The sequence below is a fragment of the Protopterus annectens genome, chromosome 10.part0 (assembly GCF_019279795.1).
Source record: "Protopterus annectens isolate FY-2018-M chromosome 10.part0, PAN1.0, whole genome shotgun sequence".
Lineage (NCBI taxonomy): Eukaryota > Metazoa > Chordata > Ceratodontiformes > Protopteridae > Protopterus > Protopterus annectens.
In genome coordinates, this window is record NC_056744.1 from 1,718,258,597 (window position 1) to 1,718,285,519 (window position 26,923).

General features: G+C 38.1%; 1 protein-coding gene across 1 annotated transcript in view; it reads right to left on the reverse strand.

Annotated features, from left to right (window-relative positions):
• LOC122814468 (nuclear factor 7, brain-like) overlaps positions 1-26,923 on the reverse strand; it is a 59,931-nt gene that overhangs the window by 21,383 nt on the left and 11,625 nt on the right. The window contains exon 3 of the mRNA XM_044087048.1: positions 8,222-8,563. Coding sequence (XP_043942983.1) covers positions 8,222-8,563 — 342 coding nt within the window. The remainder of the gene's footprint in view (positions 1-8,221; positions 8,564-26,923) is intronic.

Here is a 26,923-nt window from a genome sequence, read left to right on the forward strand (position 1 = left end):
TCTCGAGCTATAGAAGACATCCTCAGCTCCGAACCCAAACAGCAGGAACGAAGGTGAGATGGACAACTTTACATTACTAGTTCTCTCACTCTTCTTTTGGTAGAATCAGTTCCTTGGTGGCCACAGTGTAAGATATTAATATACTTTTGTTGCAAGGATTTTAGAACAATCGCTTTTGGACCTTTCATAATAATACAATTGTCTGACAGAATCCCATCTCTGTAGGGAAAACACTGCTGCACATCTACTGGTAAACAAGACTGCCTTGAAGGACATCCTTGACTGATAAAGTGGTTGAGTTTCCGGAGAAATGGATTTGATGCTGTGGGAGTTCCAAGCTCATCAAGACATTTGGAAAAAAAAATTCTTATTCTCATGACTTCAAAATCATGTTTATCATTCTCGTGCTGTTCTATGTTTTTTTCTGGAAGATCGAGATATATCAGCAAGATAAAGAAGTTTGTCTTTTGTGTAAACAAGATTGAAATTGTACTTTTTGCAATCTGAGCATCGTGTGTTGCAATCTACAAAGAGCTGTGTGCATTGGCTTTATCAAAATAGTACCTAGAGGCTGGTGGTCAGTTTCTATCTGGATAGAAAGACCATAAATATAATCATGAAACTTCAAACATGCAAACACAATTGCCAAAATCTCTCTCAATCTGGATGTACTGGATGTACTACATCTTGGTTTTGATAAGAGTTCTCGATGCACAGGCAAAGTGGTCTACCCTCTTGAAAAATGACTGCACCAAGACCAAACTTAGAAGCATCACAGGAGAGAGTAACTGGTTTCTAAAGATCATAGTAGCGTAAATTGGATGGACTGGCAATTTTCTGTTGCAGGACATCAAATGCTCTTTGGTATTGTTTTAACCAGGACCAGATTACATCTTTGCATGTCAGTTCCCTCAGCGGTGCTGAAAGTTGACTTAAATCTGGAATGAACTTGCCTAAATAGTTGACCATACTAAGAAAACTTTTTAAGACTTTTACATTGTCTGGAGCTAGCACCTCAAGAATTGCTGTTTGCTTGGAAGAATCTCGTCATAAGCCTGAAAAGGTAAACAAATAACCCACCTAAGTAACTTCTGGTAGCCTGAATTTATATCTCTGAAGATTAACATTCACTTCACTAGATCTTTCCAGAACATTCCCGAGGTTTTGATGGTGTTCGACTTCACCATTGCCTCCTACATGAATATCTACTATAATAGCATATGGATAACCAGAAAAAACTTGTTCCATAGCATGTTGAAAGACTTCACTGGCAGAATTTATTCCAAATGGTATTCTCAGAAATCAGTATCTTCCAAATGGTGTACTGAATATGGTTAGCAATAAATATTTTTGATGAAGCAAAATTGGCCAAAATTAATTTTTTGCATCTAACACAGAAAATACAGTGGCATTTGGCATCAGGGCAGCAACTTCCTCGACTGTTCACATTAGATAAGGAGTTCTTTTCTGTGCTTTTTCAAATCTCTTGGATCTATACATATTCTGATATCATCAGAGCTTTTTCTTATGAGCTACTACCATGGAAGATACCCATTCAGTTGCTTCTTCTACTGGATGAATTACTCCTAGCTGCACCATTCTGTCTGGCTCAGCCTTGACTCTATTCTGCATAGCTACTTGAACTTTTAGTGCTGGTCAGATGACTGGGCTTACCTCATGGTCTAACTTTATGGACTACACAACTGGGAGTTTGCCTAGTTTGTCTTTGAAAATATCAGCAGACTCAGTAAAAGGGTTTGAGTAAAATCTGAGCGGTTGTCATTCAAGCTTACATGGTGGACTTTATTAAATGAAAGCAGTCACATTTTCAAACTGTCTCTGAGGCCTAGTAATGACTGCATGCCTCTTGACTATGTAAAACTGCAAGTCATGGCTGTTCCCAACAGAGTAACATGAAAGCACTACTGAGCCTTTGGTTTGAATTTCTTCACCACCATAAGCAACAAGCTTTGCTCACTTTGCCAAATCAAGTGGTTCTCCTGCTTTTTACTCTAGAAAACATTTCTGCTGACACAACATTGCACTTTGAACCAGTATCTACTTTGAGCTCTGTAGGTCTCCCACTAATCCGCACAGTACAAAAAATTTCATTTTTTGCCCTTAAAGCTACTGCATTGACTTCCACTAAAGCACAGACACACCATCAACAAAACAAGTAGGGTTTCAGCTTTCTAACTGATCAACTTGCCTCTTAGAATGCTCTTCTTTTATAAAAGAATAAGCTTCTTAAGAATTACAAAATCTTTTGAAATGATTCCATTTTTTTTTTTTACATTGGTGGCATTGCTGACCAAAAGCCTTACTGAAGCTACTCTGGGTTTTATTCAAGCTGCCCCACCCTTGGGCCTGTATCTTTTAACCTTGTACTGCATACTATCAACATTAGCATTAGAAGAAACCATGTGCGTGTTTTTCTCATTTGTAAGCATATTTATGTGCTTTTCTGTAAGCTCATCTGTCTGACAAACCTCTACGGAATTATTCAAAGTTAAATCACTGTCTGGAAGCAAAATCTTTTTTTTGTATCTCTTCTGTAAAATAAGTGTCTTTCCATTGTAATATTAATTTGGGGGTTACACATTTCTCTAAATTTATGTTTTAAGTATTCAGGGTATTCCTGTGTTTCAGCAGGTACCACAATATAGCAGATTTCCCCCTCCCCTGCATACACAATGAATGCTCTCTTTCAATGGCTTCTAATCCAGCTAAATTAATCATAATAAATGCCTTTGTATGTGCGCTTTTGTCAGAAGAAGCAGCCAGTATGAAAATATTGTACTTTTGCTCAAACACTCTCCATTTTTCTGCAATACTGTTATCAAACACAAGTGGAGTGGTTCTGCAAAATCCTTATCCTTCTACCATGCCAACAAATTACTTTTAAATACAGTCCAGACCAAGCCCTTGCAATTATGTATGAACATGCATACACACCCACGTACTTGTAATAATATTCAAATGCACAATATTCACTTTGAAAGACTGTACTTTGCAAAATATTCTTTGTAATGATTGTACGTTGTGAAACAACTGCACTGTAATACTGCACACATTTGCCAACACTGTGCACACTTCAGATACTTTGAATTGCTTTAGTTAATGCAAAAAAGTAGTACATTGGGAAAAAATATATGGTCGTTTCCCCTTTTTTATACAATGTATGCGATTTGGATATTATTTCAAATGTTTTTGTAATTATTTCAAATATTTTTATCAATATGTCACAGTTTGGGACATTTCATTTAATTATAATTAGAAATTAATTACGAGTGTTTTGAATGCTTTACTTTTATATTCACTAAGTAAAAAAAATCATTTAAGCAAGTTTTAGTAACAAGAAATCATTTCTGATCTGTTTGTGAGTCATTTGAGCAGTAGGTATGATCCACTCCTGTATATTCCTCCATATCCAACTGTGTGCCTCATGGTTTTGACTCTGGATCCCACTCTTGACAGTGTGTTAGTCATCTTGTGCATCTAAATATGATGATGAGGCTTGGGTGTTCGTTAGTTTATTACACACAAACACATCAGGATAGATAGCAGAAACATTAAATTTAAATAAACTGACCGACTACTACCTACACACGTACATGCTTTCACTCTGGCTGCTCACTCAAAATGGCACTTGCTTATACATGTTCAGTACTTACATGCATGTGCCCACTGACTGGAATGCTTGTTAAAGGTACATCAGCCTCTCTGATCCACAACCATCATGGACCAAAAATATAATCGCGCATGGAGATCATGTATTCTGCGATTTTAACAATAAATGGACTACTTATAATGAAGGCTCTAACAAAGTAATTCTGTGTTACTTTATTGATTAAGTCCCTCATGAGATTCAATAAAAAGACTAAAATGAATACTCCTTGCTTGGAAAATAAGCAATGCCCCTAACAACCTCAGCTACAGGCTCAATTCCGGAGTCCATAAGTGATCATAATTCCACATATGCAATGCAACAGTGCTATAAAAACATCTCGTACAACCTAGTAAGAAATTTCACAAATTTTAGTATAAACATCCTTTACCTCTATATTAAGCCAAATCAACTGATCTTCCCTACAAATACTGCCTCTAGATCAAGCAGTTGAAAATTTTCATTTTTGTTATCAGTCCTCCATAGTCAAGCTCCAATAAGCAAAATATTGTCAGATCTAATCCAACCTGTTGGCTTACTAGAAACACCTAACAGGTAGTACAAGAAAAAGGTAAAACATGGAAACAATGGCGCATAGTCAAAACTGAAACCTACAGTACAGAAAATAAAGTATGTCACTTTTTTCTACTGGCAAACTCTAAAACCTATCACAGTGGACTAAAGGAATCCCTCTAGCTGTTAACAGTACGGCCATTTTCCAACTGGATAGCCTCTTGTTCAAAATTATCACTTGACAGCGTTTGACATCCTAATGTAAAAACTGTAAATACTTATGCAAAATATTTTTATACAGAACAAACTATTATTTTATTAACACTCTAATAACCTTTGATCACTTATGCAAATTACTCTTTTGTGCAACTTATTGTATTGGTTTGTATTAATGGCTACTGTAAATGACCATTGCATATTATCTGACCACTACTGTTGGTACCAGTAGTTACTACCGTCCGTCTTTGTATTTATTGATTTTATTTATTTATTGCTTTTTGTTTACTGGGATGGCCTGATTGGGCAGTCAGGCCCATTTTCAGTGGAGGCACGGGGAGAAAAGCTCATTAGAGTTACAAATAATTACAAATTTATAGAGTTAAAAGGACTCAGTTTCTTAACATTAATAATGGGATTTTAGAATCATCCAATGTGTAATATAATAAAGACAGAGGTTAATACAATTTGATTTCTGTACAAGTGTTACAATAATAAGCAGGTTACAGTTACACATACAGCAATATGCAATTTTCGTTTACAAAGGAGTGATGAAAAGTAGTACACAGTTATAAATACAGATAGGATTGACTTACATTTACAGGATAAGGTAGGACAGCTGGGGTGTTAGGGGCTGGTGAGAGTCCAAAGATGAGAGAGAGAGTGAGACTCAGTCAGGGTGTGAACAAGAAGAAAGCCAGGAGGAGTCTAAGTGCTGTTTTAGGTTGTGCTTAAAGCTAGATGCACAGCTGTCCTGTTTTAGTGGGACAGGTAGGGGGGGTTTCATTGTCTGATGACAGAATGAGTATGAGTCTCCAGCTGTATTACAGGATTTGGAAGCTATTAGTAGGCTCTGGTTACCTGAGCAAAGGCAACATGGTAGGCAGTAGTGCTTCAGAATGTCTTGTAGAGAAGGCAGCACGTGTGGTCGTGTATTACTTTGTCAGCAATTTGAAGTTGAGTGAATGTAAGGTGATTATCTAGTTCTAGCCAGTTGAGCTGCTTTAGTGTTAAGCAGGGGTATGTACGGTAGGATGCATTAGCTGCAGACTTATGTATTTTGTTAAAGCATGCCTCACCTTTATTTAGTAGGGTGGCTTGAATGCTGTGGAACATGGGTGATGCATACAAAAGGGAGGGGAGAAGGCAGGATGATGCTAAGGACTTTACTAATGAGTCTGTAAGGCAGGGTTTGTTTTGGTTCCAGTTTTTGATGGAGTTTTTTTATGGCCTGGGTGATATGCAGGTCAAATTTTAGGATGTTGTCTATTATGGCTCCCAGTAGGTTTGGTATTTGTTACAGTTTCTATGGTGGTGGTGTTTGCTGAGGTAATATTAAAGGATGTACTGGTTGTTAAAAGAGATCTGGGTGTGAAAAAGCTTTAATTTTATTTATCTAAGAATAGCTAATGAACCTTTAGCCATGATTCTAAGAAAGTAAAGGAGTCTCAAGTCATTTGTCGAAGTAGTGGAAATGTTGGGGCTGGCCAGATGATGATGGCATCATCGCCATATTGTACTAAGGTGTCAGGTTACTGGCTTTGTGCATGATGTTTGTAAAAATATTGAAAAGTATTAGGCTTGGGATTAACCTTTCTGGTACACCAACAGTAACAGGCAGGAAGGGGGACAGGTCCCGATTCCATTTTATGGTCTGTTGTCCATTGGAGAGACAGCTAAAGAACCAAGTAAGAGCAGAATGAGACAGTGATAGAGAGGACAGTTCATTGATTAGGGATGGTAGGATACTGTGCCAAATGATTTTGACAGATCTAGGAGAAGGGAGGATGACATTAGGTTAATGCCAATTCTGTTGATATGTAGGGTATCTGAGAAACTAAACAGAGATGTTGTTGTACTGTGATGTTGTTAAAAGGCAACTTGTGTTGGGGGGGGGGAGCTTGTTGTTCATGAGACTTAAGAGTTAGGAGTGCATGCATCTTTCTAAGACTTTGGACAGGGGGAGAGATTTGCAATGGGAAGGTAGGTGAAGAGGTCTGTGGTGATCCAACTTTCTGAAGTGGTATAATATATGATTTTTTTCCAGTCGGTACACAGTTTTTTGCAATAGAACTATTTATGAGTACGGAGATGGGGTATGCCAGGACATCGGCAGCTAACTTAAGATAATTTGGTCAGAGTTTGTCAGAAGCTGATGCAGTGGTTTGCAGTTTTTGAAGGTAATTTTTGATAGCTGAGGTAGGTATTTGGTGGAAAGAAATGAGAGGTGTACTCTGAGTATTGTTGGTGGGGATAAGGAGATGGGAGGGTGGATTAGATTCTAGTACAGAGAGGACAGATTGAATGAAGTGTGCGTTGAAGTGGATAGCTATAGGGTACATGTCACTGTTTGTGGTTGGAGATGGGGTGGTGATTTGACCCTGGTATAGTAAGGTTTTTATGGTTGTTCAAAACTGTTTGGGATTGTGATGATGTTTTGCCTTGAAGTGAGTGAAAGAATGTAATTTTGTCTAGTTTGAACCGTTTACATCGACTTCTAAGTTGACTAAAAATTTGCCACTTTTGTTGTGATTTAACTTTATTCCATGACTTTCAGGCTTGGTCTCTATTCAACATGAGCTGTTTGGTTTCTTTGCTGAGCCATGAAGCAGGGTTACTTTTGTTCTTATGGGTTAGGATTGTTTTAATGAAATGGGTAACAGCATCTTCTAGTGGTAGCTTTTTTAGAGTCCTGCAATCATATAAGAAGAGGCAGTTTATAAAGGTGTCTGTTAAAAATGAAGAGTTTAATTGCTGTATTTTGGGGGGTAATTAGTTTGTCTTGTAAGAAGTGTGGGAAGATGCTTACTGATGTCGTCTGAGAGACAGCCAAAGATGTTTATTTTTGATGGTGAAGTGGTAAGGATCCAGTCTAATACTGACATATAGGTCTGGGTTGTTCCCTCTTATGTAGCTGTAACTGAAGAGGGCCCGAGTTCCTAATAGGAAGAGACTGTCTTCAATTTTATTGTTGATGGGTGGGTGTTTGTTGACTATGAGTATAGAGTTGGGGAAAATAGAGTGATGGGGAAGTGGAGTGTGGTAGGATGTTGCAATGTGGAGTACGCTAAGTATAGTTGTGAGAGCAGGCTGGAGTGGCAGCATTTTTATACTTAAGCTAGGGAAGGCAGAGTTAGTTGGATGGAAGTTATCTGCTATTTTTGCTGCGGCAGATTGGGAGAAGTGAGTTAGGTGGGCCTTTGACAGCAGCTTGCAAGTTGAGTCGTCAGGTCAGTTGGATGCCTCAGTGAATTTGGTTGGTTGGTTATTTTGTTGGAGGGGTAGAGAATAGAATGGTACAAGTTTAAAGGAAATGGGGTAAGTGGGGGAGGAGACTGAGCTCACCCAAGTGTAGTGAGGGTGAAAGGAACAGGCTGAAAAAGTGGTACAGCTGCTGTGGGTGAGAAAAAAAATATCTGTAACCCTGAAAGTTATATGGGAATGGGCAATAAAACTGTACTGAGGTTAATGAAGAGATTTAAGTGTATTATGAATATGCAAGACAGGCAGTAGACTTTGACAGTCAAGAAAAAGAAAGTCCTTTCTTATTTTCCAAACTTTTTCCTTACTACTTTTAAAAATTAAACACATTTAATGCTCAAAGTAGAAGTTGTTTGTTCATTAGTTAGTGAAAACTTAAGGGCATGGAAAATGGAAGAAGCAAACCAAAACAGAACTACCTATCCAGGCAAAGAGGGAGATATGCTTTGTACTTGTGTATCTGTCTTATTCTCCTCCACAGAGCTTAGCTCATGGCTAAAAAACGTCAGATGACCAGCTTTATTACAAAGGTAACAGAAACAAAAAATAAAAAAGCTCACTTACTGTTAGAAAACAATTCGTTTTTTGATTTACAGGTTCCGATACAGCCTTGGACATCACTTCCTGAATGGCCACAACAGAATTTTTAAAGCATTCAGCACTTTCTTCCTTTTCTTTCAAAATTCCTACGACTTTTTTCCGGAGCTCCAAGATTGCATCAGACACTGTCACATGGGTGGCCATAACATCATTTCTTACACTTTCAACACTTTTCTCCACCTCTTTCAGAATTTCTGCTTCTTCATACTTAAGCTGTTGGATTAGTTTTTGCTCCTTCTCATGAAGAAACTGGTGCAGTTTTGCAAATTCTTGTGTAATGTACTGTTCCAAACTATAAGCATCTTCCTGAGAAACAAGAAATGGAGAAGAAAAAGTTGAATTGTACATTACAGTACCAGTTGTTCTCATACATTTTTCTTGCAAAGCAGTTGTTCTCACACATTTTTCTTGCAAAGCAGTTGTTCTCACACATTTTTCTTGCAAAGCAGAATTCGAGTTAGTCTCCACAGCCGTGTACAAGGGTAAGGCAGCCCACACAGCCTATGTGGACCTCGCCAATGCCTTTGACACCATCCCCCACTCTGGAATCATAGATAAACTTACTAAGCTGGGCATTAATCCCTACGTCACTCGATGGGTTGCCAACTGGATTACTGACAGAAACCACACTGTAAATGTAGCTGACTCCAAATCCAGCTCCAGACAAGTGACAAGTGGAGTACCTCCGGGTTCAGTCTTGGGACCTCTCTTGTTTGGCATCTACTTCTCTGAAGTACAGGCCAACACTAAGGGACTCTGGCTAACAAAGCTCGCAGAGGACTGCAAACTGGGAGACATTATTGAATCCCCAAATGATGTGGATACTCTACAAAAGGGCCTTACAGAAACAGATGCTTGGTGCCAGAGCCATAGGCTCAAGTTCAATGCCAAGAAATGTATAGTTATCCCCTTTGGGAAAAAAAAAACATGTACCCGTGAATTATCACATAGGTGGCAGTACACTAAACACCGAAAGTGTGATAAGAGACTTATGGACACAGGTGGACAGTGGTCTCACCTTCAATAACCACATCGCCACAACAGTCAGGAAATCCTTCTGTGTGGCACACCTCATCACTAAGGGCTTTTCATCTGGAAAAAAGGAGGTCATCGTCTCACTGTACTCATCCCTCATTAGACCCTTTATAGAAAACAATGCCCCATTTGGTATGTACCTCTCAAGACATCTGCAACAACTGGAAAGACCGCAGAAATACCTCACTAAAAGCATCACAGGCCTAAAGCAGATGCCCTATGCTGACCACCTTAAAAAACTGCAGCTATACTCTGTCGCATATCGTCTACTCCGAGGCGAACTCTGCTTAACATATAAGGCCATGTCAAACCCAGATCTGTTGGACATGCTACACTTAAAAGAAATCCCACTCCCTCAGAGCCACATGCTCCAGCGATCTAAACCTTGTCATCACATTAAACAAAACATGATGGAGGGATAGGTTCCTGACCCAGAGACTCCCCAGACTCTCGAATAGACTGCCCATACATGTCAAGCAGAGTGCGTCTTTGGCCCTCTTCAAAAGGAACCTTGATGATTGGATGGGAGAAAGGAAATTCACCCCGGGGATCACGTCAGTCACCCTGCTAGACAGGGGTCCAGGGAAGTAAACAGTGTGGGAAGAAATAGTCAGGGAATTGTTATGGCTAGGTTTGTATAGGTCCTAGGGCAGATAACCTAGTACCAACCTATTAACCTATGAGAGAAGACAAGCCCACCATGATAGAAGCAGGGTATTTGAGAGCAGCACTGATTACCTGAGCTAGAAGGAGTCGGCCCACCAATATGGCAGATACAGAGGACAACCACCATGGATCATCTCTCTCTGGAGGTATCAAAAGGGGATACCCAAAATAAAGATGACCCGTAATATAGAGCAAGAGTTATTGCAATAGCCTGGCTGTACATTTGGATATCTGAAGCTGGGAGGAGAGAAACAAAATGAGAAGAAAGGCAAGCAGCCTCCACATTGTTTGATACATTTGGGCATATGCCAGTCTAACTTCTGCTACAAAGTCTGGTTGGCTTCAGATTATTAAAACATCTCCCTGGCCATATTTGATAGGTAAGAGGGTATACTCCTAGCAGGAGGACGTTGCCAATTTCAAGAGAAAATGTGGAATCAGTCAGTTATTGGTGTTCCTACTGGGGCTAACAGGATAGTTTGGAAAAATCATGGTGACTGAGTTACACGAGTTATAGCAAACACAGGAAAGCCACAAAACCTAGATTCTGCTGTAGTACAGAATACCATTTCAAAAAGCCCCCCCCCCCCCAATTCAATATACTAACTCCACAGTCACACAATAGGAAACAAAGTGCTAACCTTGAAAGTGCACAACATTACTGTACTAAAGGGAGATACCACACTGTCTAAGTATGAAACCTTATAATAAAAACAGGATTTCTAAACAAAACTCAAATACAAAAACACAACCTGACCACATGTATAAGAACTTTTCAAAAAGGGAAAAAGTTGGGTTGCCCAACACAAGGTTTACTTCTACAACGAAAAAATCAAGGACAATCAGTATATGCAAGCAGAATTAAACAGCTGTGCTGTGCTTTAGTAATTGAATCTTGCAAGAATTTGTCATATAGCTATAATTACATAATGTGTAAACCTGGGGATGGACGCGACATACGACTTATGTGGGGTATGTAATATTGGAAAACACATCTGGAGTCAAAAATGGTTCAGGCTGATCTCTGTAGTTAAAGAATATATATATTACTTATACAATGTCAAACATGTATCTATGGTGTTGGAGAACCGATGTGTCACACACAGTTGTGCATGTGATGATATGGGATGTGTAGTGCATCTCCGACAAAGGATGGTCTGTCACAGCCAGTGAGGACAGATAAAGAATGAGTAACCATTAGAAATACTGAGACCCGCATGAGTGAGTCCTGTAATGCTAAGAATGCATGGCCAAAAAATAAGGACTCAGACATCTCTCAGTATGGTCTCTTTTCTTAATTGTACTGTGATCTCATAGTTAGTATACATAGGTTTGGATGGGATGGCTTAGAAAGAAATTTAAAAGGAGAAGGGTGATATTTGAATTATATTTGAAATTTGCTCTTTCCTGCAGTTTCTTTTTTCCCCAGCATATCACCTCTCAGTGTTCTGAGGGCTGACTTTTCACTAGGCGGCTTAAAAACTGGCTTTTGAGAGTCTATGAAGTTGGAGAACAAGTCTCTGACATTGTGTCCTCGTAGGTTGAGTGACAGACTACAGATACACGATGGATCATTGAAGTCTACAGTACTGAAATGAAGGCCTGTGGTACAGAGTGCCTCAAATGGATCTACTGTGTTGCAGAACAAATCCAAGATCCATAATGGTACAGGTCATCCTAGGCCAAGGTGTTTTATTGGGAATCCATCTATAATGCAGAATGGCTTTGTGAGTCAGTGAGAATAAATCTATAATAATGAATAGTTCAATGAAATCTAGGGGGCTACAGAATACCATGTAATACCAAGTAATCCACTTGTGTCCGAGATGTTGGGGAACATATAGTGAATGTAAAAAGTTTACACACCCCTGTTAAAATGCCAGTTTTTTGTGATATAAAAAAAAATGAGACCACAATAAATCATTTCAAAACTTTTCCCACCTTTAATGTGACCTATAACCCGTACATTTCAATTGAAAAACAAACAAATCTGTTAGGGGAAAAATATAAAAAATAAGAAACGTACAATAAGCTGGTTTTGAAAGTGTGCACACCCTTAAACTAGTACTTTGTTGAAGCACCTTTTGATTTAATTACAGCATTCAGTCTTCTTGGGTAGGAGTCTTATCAGCTTGGCACATCTTGACTTGGCAATATTTGCCCATTCTTCCTTGCAAAAGTTCTCCAAATCTGTCAGATTGCGAGGGCATCTCTTGTGCACAGCCCTCTTCAGGTCACCCCACAAATTTTCTATTTATTTAGGTCTGGGCTCTGGGTGGGCCATTCCAAAACTTTAATTTTCTTCTGGTGAAGCCATTTGGGTGTATGCTTGGGGTCACTGTCATGTTGAAAGGTGAAATTCCTCTTCATCTTCAGCTTTCTAGCAGACACCTGAAGGTTTTGGGCCAAAAGTGACTGGTATTTGGAACTGTTCATAATTCCCTCCAACTTGACTAAAGCCTAGTTCCAGATGAAGAAAAGCAACCCCAAAGCATGATACTGCCACCACCATGCTTCACTGTGTGGATGGTGTTCTTTTGGTGATGTGAAGTGTTGTTTTAACACCAAATGTACCTTTTGAAATTGTGGCCAAAAAGTTAAATCTTGGTCTCATCAGACCATAACATATTTTCCCACATGCTTTTGAAAAAGACGTTCAGTTCACAAAAGAGAGTATGTCACAGCGATAAAGAACGTCACAAAGATCGATTTTCCACACACCAAAAGTCAGCTAAAATCCTTGACATGGGTTGAACAAACCACTGTCTGCTACTGTAGTTAACAATAAAAAGATTTTAATACAAACAACATTAAGCACTTTCACTCACAAACTGTGAGCTTCTTCAGAACGTTGAAACAGCTGATAGAGAATGTTTAAATATTCATTGTTGGCACATAAAACCTTATCAGCTTCTTAAAGCTGAAGTACCCTCTTAAAAACTTCCTAATAATGTTTATTGCTAAAAGCACATCATTATAACATCTCCTCTCAATTAATAAAAATACTATAACAATAGAAGAATTATTATATACAATAATAAAACATACTATCAAAAAAATATACTGTTCAATTCCTTATTTCTAGTAGAGGCTTAATGGGTATATGCTCATTTAAACCTGGTGGTGTCGCTGCGTCAGTCAGCAACTGCCACCATACCTCTTTGAAAGCTAATAAATTTTTACTGCTACCTCCCCGAGGATTTTCCAACACATTCTCCAGGATAGCAAATTTGAAATAATGTTTATCTCCTTGATTGTCTATATGTTTAAACAGGACATCATTTTGATATTTTGTTCTAATACTGTATAAATGAGAATATATTCGCTTTCTAAAATTTCTCTCAGTTTTTCCAGTGTAAAATGCTGAGCATGCTATACATTTAGCTAAATATATGACCATAATTTTGGTATTACAATTGCCCTGTTTAAAACATATTTTCATCCTATTAATATTATTTAATGTCATTCCTACATCCTCACAAATGGCAAAACACTGATTGCATGCGCCACATCTCGATGTGTGTGCATCTCTCTCTGTCTTTTTTTACTTCCAGGCCCCTTTCTAGAGGTGTTTTCAAATTACTACTCATTTTATAAACAAACAATGGTTTGTGGCCTAAAATATCCAACTTCTCCTGGTCCATCAACAATACATACCAATTTCTACTTAGGATTTCTTTAATTTGATTTATATATGGGCCATATTCCAATATACATGCTTTATTGTATACTAGCTTAATAATGAGAATCTAATCATTGTGCTTTTGATAATGTTTGTGAAGCTAAAGCTAGCGAGCAATTTAATCCCAACAAATTGAAAGGAAAATTGAAGGATTTGATATACATGTTTGGGAAAAAAATGAATGTAATAAATGCTATTAAGCTAGTTAATGCTTACTTATCTTATTGCATTAATACTAACATAGTACCTGTAGGTTTACGTTTCTGCAAGGCACCTATGGGAATTGATATAACTAGTGAAGTAAAAATTTAATTTAATAAATTATTTGATTCATTTGGAGTACAATACATGAAAATGTTAGTTGAGCACAATGATGAAAAATTATGTAAAATAATGAAGTTGAACAGTTAAATGAAGTCATTCTCAATGACTTAATGTATGTGAATTGGGAGAAGCTATACTTAAACCAATTTGAGTTAGCAGAATCCAAAACTAATAAAGCATTTGATAGAAAAAGTAAGAAAATAAAGAGAGACACTGAGCAGTATAACAAAGGTAATGTGTATCAATGGGGAGGGGGACAACAGTCGGCTGATTCACATACAGACAAACATAATGTGAAAAGTTCTCAATGTCACTCAAATTACATAGGGAAGAATAATTATGAAAATTTTCATCAGAAGAGCAAGACTGACACCCCAACCAGTTGGAGAAGTGGAGGGAAATGGAAAAAGAAAGATTTCAGACATCAGAACGAATGGGCAGAGAGAATTTAGTAGGAATTTTAGATAACCACACAGTGGACTTAGGAAATTACTTTAAAATATTTAACTATACGAAAACATTTTTGGATAAAGCACAATTTAGCCTTTTTGTCTAAGGGAATGAAGTTTATCCCCATAACCCGTTTTCGACTAGTGGACTGCTTGAGTGAGTTCAAAATGTTTATTAGGAAAATAAATTTAGCTTTGATGTTTAAGGACAGTCGAACATAACACGGAGAACAACAACGTGTTAAAAAAGAAAAGTAGTTTTATGCCAGTTATGAACTCCAATGTACAGTTATATGATAGGTTGGTAACACAGCAGATCTATCAGTTCAACAACCAAACTACAAAGGAAAAAGTAAAACATAATTTAACACTGGAAGAAGAAGTTGTTTTGAACAAGCTTAGAACAGACAATAGTATACGGGTAATGAAACCAGACAAAGGTGGAGGCATTGTGATTTATGACAGTCTTGAGTATAGTACTAAAATGCATGATATCCTTCATGGTTCGGGGAATTATGAAACAGTATCTATGAATGAGGTTAACATCGCTTACAGACGAATAGATTTACATATTGAAGAATTTTTATTGGATAGACGGATATCTGAGGATTTATATAAATTCCTAAAAGTAGAACATCCTATGTTGGCAACCCTTGTGGGTATACCCAAGGTACATAAAGATATAATTGATCCACCGTTTAGACCAATAATATCAGGTAGTAAATCTAAGACCTTCCCCTTAGGGGTGGCGGTGGATTCTATGCTTAAACACATTTATGGTAATATCACGCATATGGTCAAGGACTCCTGGGAATTTTTAATGAATTACCCAGTTGATGTATGGAAAAAATGGCCTTTTGTTCACATCTATTGATGTGATAGATTTATTTTCATGTATACCTAGGGATGAAGGAATGGAGGCCTTTACCAACAGTATTAGGAAACACAGCACTCTTGACTGGGACAGAGTTTGTCTGATTGTGGAACTTATGTCTATTGTACTGGACAACAACTATATATACTACGAAGGTGAACTTTTTAGACAAACAAAGGGTGTTGCTATAGGGGCAGCTTGTGCCCCCATTTTTGCAAACCTTGTCATGCTTGTCTGGGAAGAGGAGAAGGTATTTAAGAGTAAATTTTACAGTAACATCAAGTACTATTCTCGATTTTTAGATGATGTCTACATTTTATGGGAAGGTGATCAGGACTCTTTCAACAGTTTTATGGAATACATCAATGGAAGTAGTGAGTTTTTGAAGTTTACTTCTGAGAGTAGTGTCACAGGAGTGGCATACTTGGATACATACATAACCAACAGTGGGACAGGTTTTAAGTTTAGGATTCACAGAAAAAATACTTTTTCAAACTCATATGTGGAATACATTAGCAATCACCCTAGAAAATGAATGTACAACATCTTTAAGGGGCAATGCATTAGAGCAATGAGGACGACATCTGATTATGGGGATATGATTGAAGAAGTCAGATATATTTCTGACTTGTTTAAGGATAGAAGTTATAATATTAGTATGATGAGAGAGGTTACGGAATATGTAACTAGTGAATGGTGAAAGAAGTATACCCCTTTATTAGGAGTTAAACATACAGGTGAACAAAGAAATAATGTGATAAGAATTGAAGGAAAAAAAAATAAAGTATACAATAGGGCATGTATAGTGGAATATGGCCCATATATAAATCAAATTAAAGAAATCCTAAGTAGAAATTGGTATGTATTGTTGACGGACCAGGAGAAGTTGGATATCTTAGACCCCAAACCATTGTTTGTTTATAAAATGGGTAGTAATATGAAAACATTCTAGAAAGGGGCCTGGAAGTAAAAAAGACAGAGATGCACACACATCGAGATGTGGCGCATGCAATCAGTGCTTTGCCATTTGTGAGGATGTAGGACTGACATTAAATAATATTAATAGGACGAAAATATGTTTTAAACAGGGCAATTGTAATACCAAAATGGTCACATATTTAGCTAAATGTATGGCATGTTCAGCATTTTACATTGGAAAAACAGACAGAAATTTTAGAAAGCGAATATATTCTCATTTATACAGCATTAGAACAAAATATCAAAATAATGCCCTGTTTAAACATATAGACAATCAAGGAAATAAACATTATTTCAAATTTGCTATCCTGGAGAATGTGTTGGAAAATTCCTCGGGGAGGTAGCAGTAAAAATGTATTAGCTTACAAAGAGGTATGGTGGCAGCTGCTGACTGATGCAGCGACACCACCAGGTTTAAATGCGCATATATCCATTAAGCCTCTACTAGAAATAAGGAATTGAACAGTATATTTTTTGATAGTATTTTTTATTATTGTATATAATTGTTATAATTCTTGTATTGTTATAGTATTTTTATTAATTGAGAGGAGATGTTATAGTGATGTGCTTTTAGCAATAAACATTATTAGGAAGTTTTTAAGAGGGTACTTCAGCTTTAAGAAGCTGATAAGGTTTTAGGCGCCAATGAATATTTAAACATTCTGTATTAGCTGTTTCAACGTTCTGAAGAAGCTCACAGTTTGTGAGTGAAAGCACTTAACGTTGTTTGTATTAAAATCTTTTTATTGTGAACTACAGTTGCAGACAGTGGTTTGTTCAACCCATGTCAAGGATTTTAGCTGACTTCTGGTGTGTGGAAAAGCGATCTTTATCGCTGTGACATACTTTCCCACATGCTTTTGGGAGACTTGATGTACTGTTTTGCAAATTTTAGCCAGGCCTGGATGTTTTTCTGTGTAAGAAAAAGGCTTCCGTCTTGCAACACTACCCCATAGTCCAGACATACGGAGAATATGGGAGACTTGTCACATGTAGTACACAACCAGTACTTGCCAGAAATTCCTGCAGCTCTTTCACTGTTGCTGTAGGTCTCTTGGCAGCCTCCCTGACCAGTTTTCATCTTGTCTTTTCATCAATTTTGGATGGACGTCCAGTTCTTTGCAACTTCTCTGTTGTCCCAGATTTTCTCCATTTTTTTATTACTGTCTTCACTGTGTTCCATGGTATATCCAATGCTGTGGAAATTTTTTGTACCCTTCTCCTAACTGATACCTTTCAACAATGAGATCCCTTTCATGAGTTGTAAGCTCTCTGCAAACCATGGCTTTTGCTGTAGCAGAAATGTCAGGAAACTCCTACTAGGATAGCTGAACTTTATTTGGGGTTAATCAGAGTCTCTTTAATTAATGGCAGGTGTGTACCCAAGAAGAATGAATGCTCTAATTAAAGCAAAAGGTGCTTCAAAGTATTATTTTCAGGGTGTGCACACTTATGCAACCAGTTTATTGCACGTTTTTTATTTTTATATTTTTCCCCTAAAAGAGCTGTTTGTTTTTCAATTGAATTGTACAGGTTATAAGTCACATTAAAGGAGGGAAAAGTTTTGAAATGATTTACTGTGGTCTTATCACAAAAACCTGGCATTTTACTCAGATATATATATATATATATATATATATATATATATATATATATATATATATAGATAGATAGACAGACAAGAATTAACTCATGTGGGCCATTGCACTTAGAAAACAAATTTGTGATATGTAATAGCTTATGTGCGAGTCTATGGGTTTGGGTAATACATATGCAGAGTTCACTGAAGCTACTGGATTGAGAAATACATACCCATGAACTTAACTCTGATGATTCATGTTAGTTTGGGGATTTGGAATATATATATCTGTGGGTTAGAACAGCTTAATAAAAGCACATAAAGTTGGAAATCAGCCTTAGATGTAAAACTATCACAATCGAGTTGGGGAATAAATATTTGAAACACAATGGTTCATAAGAGTCAGTGGGTTTGGGTATATGAATCACTGATGTACAAATTCTTAGGACAGTCTCTAGGCTTGGATATTACATCTGTGAAGAAGAGTTCATCAGCATTAGAGGGGCTGGGGACCAGGGACATGTAAAATGCTTGCTAACGTGGCTCTACCTGCTTGTGGTATAGAAATCGGTGATGCAGAACAACTTATTTAAGTCTGTGAGACTAAATAATAGACCTACAATGCTGGGGAATATACCTATGAAGCATAAGGGTTCCTATGGGTCAACTGGTTGGGTGTATATAAATCTGTAAAACAAATGGTTTATACTGGCTTCTATATTGCGAGACCGATATGTGGTGCAGAGGTTCATATGGGTCTGTAGGTTTAGGGTATACAGGTCTGTAAAACAGGTGGCTTATGCTGCCACGGAGTTGAGAGATGGATAAGTGATGCAGAGGGGGTTGATGTGCGCCTCTACAGGTTTTTGATATATAAATCAGAGATTTACAACAGCTTACGTAAGTACACCTCTGAGACTGCAGTACTCATCTGTGGTGTAGGAAGGTTCATGTGGGTTGGAGCATTTGAGGAAACATCTATGACACACCTCAATATACATTTGTGAGGTTTGGGTTCATCTATCCAAGATGCAAAATAGTTTGTGATGGACTGAAGTAAAACAGAGCATGTCAGCAATGCAAAAAAAAACTTGTGTGAATTAAAGTGACTGAAGAACAGATAACTTCTCTGAATTCTGAAGAGATAGAATTCTGAAGAGATAACATGAAGAGAAATGTTGTGCAAGGTAGAAGGAATTTCTAGTCATGTTAAACAAGCAATGTTTACAGCAAAGGTTATTATCATCAACATAGGTACCCAAGTCTTTAAGGAATGGATCCAATTTAAGTGGAGGGTCTTATCTATACATGTGGTGGTGACAGTTGATTTGCATATTGAGGGCTTCTCCATGATTAATACATTAAGCCTTTATTCGGACCGGCCCTTGTGGGAGAATTTAAGTATCAGAATAGGAATTGCCCCCAGTATGCCATCATCAGCTACCCTTGTTATCCTCTGTAACCTAATATCGGCGTTCATGTTAACAGAAGTGACACACCAGAGGGTACTATTGGAAACATTGGTCTGTCTACAGCAAATACTCCACTAACCTTAACATGGGTGCCATCTGACAATTAATTAGCAATCCAGCAAACAATGCATAGATTATTATTAACTTATGTTGGGCAAGTTTGTCAATAATTTCAACATGCAGCATAGTGCTGAAGGCTTTATCAAGTTCCAGCTAGTTACCAGGAACCGTATGCTCTTTAATCACTGGCCTTGGTAACCCTTCCGAAGAACACACCAAGGTTTAGCAGAGATGAACTTGCCTTTTTACAAAGACAAACTGATATGTATCCAAGAATACAAGGTCACCTATACTGCTGCTTAATACTTCATCTATAATACATTCCGAAGACTTGCAAATAAAACTAGTGGGTCTACCAGACTTGTAACTCCAAAGGTCAGTAAAGGGACCAGCTTTCTTCAAAGGCACCACAAGAGCTGTTCTTCACACCTTATGGATTTAACTAGGTGGACAGAATGAGGTGAAAGAGTAGACATGGGGGGTTACTAGATGGAAAGAGGGGTATCAGGACATACAGACCTAGTATTTTTAAGTTTGGAAAGTGTTGAAAGGCCTTGGTCAAGAGCTACTTTCGAGACTGGAGGTGTTATTAGGTGGAAAAGGGAAGATAGGTTGTAGTGAACATGGAATAGACTTTGCTTGCAAGAATATCAGCAATATCCATAGGGACAGAAAAGAAGATATTATTAGAAGTAAGCTCAGTACAGAACTGTTCTTTATTTCTAAGCTCATAGCTGAAGATCATCTTATTTCATTGTACAATTTGATAACTGGGTAAGTGAGCTGGTCTACACTGTGTGCTTTGAGCTGGTTGAAATCTTAAATTCATAATCATTCCTGCAATTTGCAATGCTAAGGTCAAGGGACTTACCAGTTTGAAATACTTTTTCAAAATGATGAAGTGGAGATCTTTTATAGATGGCCAGGACATGCTAAGGTCAAGGGACTTACCAGTTTGAAATACTTTTTCATAATGATGAAGTGGAGATCTTTTATAGATGGCCAGGACATGCTAAGGTCAAGGGACTTACCAGTTTGAAATACTTTTTCATAATGATGAAGTGGAGATCTTTTATAGATGGCCAGGACATTTTTCTTTTCATTATTGAGTCTACTGATGTGGAAGTCCCACCACAAGGACTTTAAACTTGCCATTATTCTTCCATCACATGGGCACAAACTTGCCATTATTCTTCCATCACATGGGCACAAACACCTAAATGGGAGAAAAATTCAGAGTGGTAGGCAGCAGCCAACCATTTGTGATTCTTTGTAAGATCGGTAAACATTCGTTTAATGTTCAGTGTTTACTCAAAGAAGTATTAAGTGACATGAAGCAGGCTTTCAAGGATGAGATCACAGCGAGATGCCAGATTTGACTAAAGAAAGGATAGTGGTACAACAAGGGGATGTATGAATTAGAATAACTAGAAGACGGACACCTCTGTCTGGCAGGTGGATAACTGGGTCAAGTGTATTGGTATATGCAAAGTCCAGAAAGCACTGGGCATATTTGTTATTGGTAGTACTGACTGCCACTTTGTGTGTTGATACTTGAGGTCACCATTAAGGAAGTATTTGGTTCGATATTTAACTTTGTAATCATTCACCTTTAAGTAAGTGGAGTTTTAACTTAATTAGATGAATGTTATAAAAAGGTGTACTGGGTTTTAATACGTATTCTGATTAAGTTTCTATTTAGGAAATTAAAGTGCTAAATAAATTACATTGGAGTTGATCTCTGACTTGGTTCCTTTGTTTTTCTTCCCTGTAATTGTGTGGGTTTCTTCCAGGTGCTCCACTTTCCTCCCACATTCCAAATACATGCAGTAGGTGGCTTGGACACTGTAAACTGGCCACAAGTGAGAGTGCAAGCAAATGTGTTGTATGAAATAAAAGTTGCGGCAGGGCTAGTCACCTGGTGGTGTGAACCTTGGCTTTAGATGATTGTTACTGCTGAAATAACACTCTGACCCCAAATGAAAAAAAGGGGTTGTGGATGGACTGACTTGACAGAGTTCTTCCATTTTGAAAGCCAGTAATGGCCTTTACTTAATTCTGACCACAAATATACAGGTATTTTAAACAATCATAAAAGATGATAACAAGCGCAGTACCTCTAATGTATGTACACAGAAATGCATGATTATTCATTTATACTGAAATTCAGAGACTAAGTCAGATTAGTTCTGTTTATAATTTTAGTTAATTTATCCGTATACAACCACTGACCATCAAAACTCTATCCCATACTGACCCACTTTCACTTCACAGCCTCTGGAATACCAGGAGAGTAGGAGAGGGAGCAGCAGGTAAGGGATCAAAAATGGCCATCACCAAACAGGACCAAAAAAAGAGAGATCAGATGTGGTGCAACTTTTCTGCAAAGGAGGAAGCCAAAACTAATCAATACAACAAAGCAGCACCGAAGGTATTTGAAGAAAATTAGAGGCAAAGACACCCCAATATAGAAAATTTCACCGTACAAACAAAATAAGAAAATAAAGAGGGAATGTAGTATACAGGATTAGTAAGGTAGAATTTAAACAGATAGAAGATGAAATCACAGAATACCTGCAAAGCAAAGGATTTAGCATAGAAAATCCAACAGAGGTTATGTCACAGCATGATGGAACAATAAGTCTCTATATTAAAGAGACACAGGTGGAGTGGGAGACATCTGAAGAAGAAATATGGACATGAAAAAAAAAAAAACTTAATATGCTGCAATATTTATGCAAAGGAGAAAGCAAAACTAATCAATACAAAAAAGCAGCTCCAAGGATATTTCAAATCTAACACAGGCGAAGACACCCATTCATGGAACATTTCACAATACAAAAAAGAAAACAAACGTGAGTGGAAAAGAGGACTAGTAATAGAAATCAAAGTTATGGATTATCTACAAATGTATGGATTAAGTGCAGAAAATCCAAAACATGTAATGTCACAGTATGATGGTACTTTGTGTCCCCAGATTAAAGAGAAACAGCTGCAGCAGGAGGCATCTGAAGATTTGACAAATGGTGATGCTCTGGAGTCTTCTGTAGGAGACTGCTACAAAAGTTCAGGTGAAATTGCACAGCAAGGGAAGAAGCAACAAACTGTCAACTTTGATGCATGGACGATGAGCCTGAGTCCCCATATAAAGGATAAACAGATGAAGCAGGATGCATCTGAAGGGGATAAGTGAGTGGAAGATGCTCTACAACTTTCTATAGAACACGTGCAGGAAATGGAGAGCAAACAAGGTACTCTCAGTCTAGAAGAAAATTATCTAAGGGAAGAGCTGCTTGATTTAATAGAGATGGATAGACATATTAAGTTAGACAGATTAACAGATTACAGAAAGTCATTAAGACCCAAAATGTTAGAAGTCTGGTAAAACAAATGAATACAGTAATTAGGAGTATCAAGAGAAATTCTTGTGATACAGCAGAAATAAATAGAATGTATTACTGCACAACTAAAACAATAACAGATAAAGTCTTACTGCAAAAACAAAGATCAGTTTTGGAAAAGAAGGGAAGAACTACAATGCCACCATGAAAGCAATGAAAAGAAATTATAAAGTAATTAAGACAAGAAGCATCTCTATTACAAGAATATGGAAAGGGAACAAATCATCAAAATACTTAGAAAGATAAACTTGGCAAAAACAATGTACAGTATCAAAGTAGACCATGATCTATCACACACTACTGCAAATAAAGTTAAAATATCAGCAGAGACAGAATATGTAGGAAAATATAAAGAAAATGTAAAAAAAATAAACTATTAATTGATGACAAACAAATTAAATTTAGGAAAGCTTCTAATTGGAAACCCTCACTCCCAGATGCAAACCATCCTAAAAAAATGACTCCCAACGATGTACAAACTATGCATTGGAATTGGTGCATACATATAGTCATTTAGAAAAAATTCAGTTATGGCAATAGATAAAATCACATGGAACAAAGGATCATTAGTTGATAAATAAAACCACAACAGAGAATTGTAGAATGAGGAAGAATTTAAATATGGCATGTATAGAATACAAAAAAGTATGTGTCAGCATCCCACATTCATGGATAAAAGAATGCTTACAAATGTACAAGATACATGTGTAGAATACAAAAAAATGCATGTGCCAGCATCCCACATTCACGGATAAAGGAAGGTTTACAGATATACAAGATGCACCCTACCTTGATCAATTACAGTACAGTGACCATGAAACAGTGGCAAACCACTCTGCAGTTAGGCCATGACAAAGGGCAAATTATTATCTCAAAGATAAAAACTGAAAGGGTCATATTCCAGGATGATTGTCACCACTACTGTTTAGTCTTGCTCAACCCATTAAGCTATTTACTTAACAAATTATCCTATGGTTATGATCTGGCTCCAGAAAACAGTCTTGTTTAAGGATTTCTCATATACCTCTACAGACTTAAAACTGTACAGTTCAGATGAGGAGTTGAAATCACCACTGGAAGTGGTTAAAATTTTCTCAGATGATACAAGAATGTCATTTGGTCTTGATAAATGTGGAAAAGCAACATTTAAAGCAGAAAAACTGTGTAGCACCAAGAAACATCAGCCTGGGACAGGAATGTGATATAAAAGAACTTGAGCAAGAGGGAGTGTATAAATATTTGGGAATTGCTGACGGATCGACAATAAAACACGAACAAATGCAAATAAACTCAGTAAGGAATACTTCAGACATCAAAAACTAATACTGAAAACTGCCTTGACATCTAGAAATAAAGTCCAAACTATAAACTATCCTGTTCCTGTTCTAACAAACAGTTTTGGGGTGATTGACTGGCTCCAAAATGTAATGGATCGGCTGGACAGGAAAACAAGAAAAATGCTTCACGCTTATCAATATAAAATGTAGCAAGATTAGATATTCTCCATTCTGAAAAAGGTATGGGCCTCCTCGAAACTGGTTACATGTACAGATGTGCAGTCAAGGGACTGCATACATATCTGCTGATCTCACCAGATAAAACAGAGGAAGTTTTAAAACAAGATGAGAACATGTCTACTACAGCCTGTCTAAAAGCAGTAAAAAATCCATAAAAATATGCCATTTAGCAGATACAAGGTCTCAAAATGTTTTCACTTTGTATCACATATGAGCATGCATCCTCTAATTATAGTTCTGTCCTATATTTAGCTTACATTTCATAATTACCAATTACTGGAGCTGTACTTCTGAGCTCTCTTTTCAGCAATTCTAGTGTCATTTTTGCTTAGTTTACATCTGTTAATTACTACTACTACTTATGCAAATATGCTGCTAAGCCTTATTCATCACAATGGACAGAATTTTATTACCTGGAATACTACCCATAATATACATGTTACTTCAGAAATGACACCGGTCATGAAGATGGTACAGCTTCATTAGGGTAACCATCTTTCAGTCTTAATTTGTGGAACCCCAGCTTCATTTTCCAGAGACTAATTCTGCACTGGTGGACATATTTGTTTTGCACTGCTCTAATATTTAGCTTGTAAACTTTGGAACATTCACCTGAAAACCACAACAAAACACAGAAAATGGTCACCGCCCCGGCAGTGGCATGCATTATCTCCTATGTCTAATATATGCACTTCGCTCTTTTTTTTGTCATTATGAACTGAATATTGTACTGGTCAATGTGAAGGTCCAATTAAGTCCCCACTTAAGCGACAGACCATTTCTCCAAAAGTTCTTAATGCACTCTAGACTGTATGTCCTTACAGGTTCATAGGTAGGTACTAGGCTATCTGCCTGAAGGCATTTATAAGCCTAGCAAGAATGTGTTAGCTTTCGCCGTCCCCTTAGATTAGTTCCCTGTGCCCCTGTCCAGCAGAGCCACTGAAGTGATCCCAGAGGTAAACATTGTTTCCGATCCACTCGCCAAGGTTTCTTTTGAAAAGTGTTAGCGAGGAGCTCTGCCTAATGTAGACTGGAATCTTGTTCCAAAGCATGGGAAGTCTCTGGGACAGGAATCTATCCCTCCAGCATGTCCTACTAATTGTTGTGGTGAGGTTTAGATCCCTAGAGCATGTGGCTCGAGAGGATAAGGTTTTCCTTAGGTGGAGCATGTCCATCAATTCTGGGTTGGACATCGCCTTGTATGTCAGGCAGAGATCACCTCTGAGTAGGCAGTATGCAACAGAGTACAGCTGGAGTTTCTTCAGTCAAGCTGCATAGGGCATCTGTTTGAGGTCAGCGATCCTCTTGGTGAGGTACGTCTGTGGACTTTCCAGTTGTTGCAGGTGTCATGTAAGGTACATCCCAAATGGGGCGTTTGGGTCTGATGACTGATGAGGAGAGGGGCACAATGACCTCTTTTGATCTGGATGCAAACCCTTTTGCGATTAGGTGGACCATATAGGATTTTCTAACCACTTTGGCAATGTGATGATCAAAAGGTGAGATTACTATCTACTTGGGTCCCCATATCTCTTATTACGTCTTCCGTATTTAGGGGACTTCCACCTATGTGGTAGTTTGTGGGATGACTATGCACTTTCTGACATTTAGCTTGAGGCCAAGATTTTGACACCAGGTATCCGTCTCAGTGAGACCCTTTTGGAGGATGTCTGTGTCAGCCAGAGAGTCAATTATAGCCCCTAGCTTGCAGCCGTCTGTGAACTTTGTCAGCTATAGTCTCCCTGTGCTTGCCTGTACCTCTGAGAAGTATATGCCAAACAGGAGGGGTCCTAGAACTGAGCCCTGGGGAACGCCACTTGTAATTGGTTTAGAGTCGGACCTAGCTCCCGCAATGGAACCATGTGGGTTCTGTCCGTGAGCCAGTTAGCAACCCATCTTGTGATGTAGGGGTTTATGTTCAGGCTGGTGAGCTTGTCTATAATACCAGAATGGGGAATGGTGTCAAAGGCCTTTGCGAGGTCTAGGTAGGTTGTGTGTACCACCTTTCCTTCGTCTATGACCTTGGTAACCGTCTCAAAGAAGTCCACCAGGTTTAGGAGGCATGATCTGCCCTTAACAAAGATGAAATGGGTAGGGTCCAGTGTTTGGAGGTTCCCAATGTCTCTGTTAATGAGTTCCATGATGATGCGCTCCACAGCCATGCAGATCAAGCTAGTCAGGCTTATAGGGCGATAGTTCCCGGGGTCTGTTGTAATAACCGTTGCTGTGCGCCACTCTATGGGTATGTAGCCTGTGGAGAGGCTGAGTTTGAACAGTGTGTTTAGGTGAGGGGTTAGTTTGTCTTTGAGCTGGTGTAGGACGCAGCCTGAGACACCGTCCGGTCCCATTAATGCTGTGTCTTTAGCTTTGGAGAGGGCTGTTTTAACCTGCATGTCTGTGATTTCAGGGACTCTGCATTCTTCTGGTATGGTTATGGGCCCTTTTGGGGCTGAGAGGGGGGTGAAGTTTGCGCTGAACCCATCTGCCAGGAAGTTGGCGATATTGGTCGGTTCAGTTGATTTTGTGCCATTCTGTACTAACTCTGAGCAGATCTGAGCATTGCCACTTAGATTCTTGACATAGCTAAAGAATGCCTTGTGGTTATATTTGGAGTCCTTGGCAATTTTTC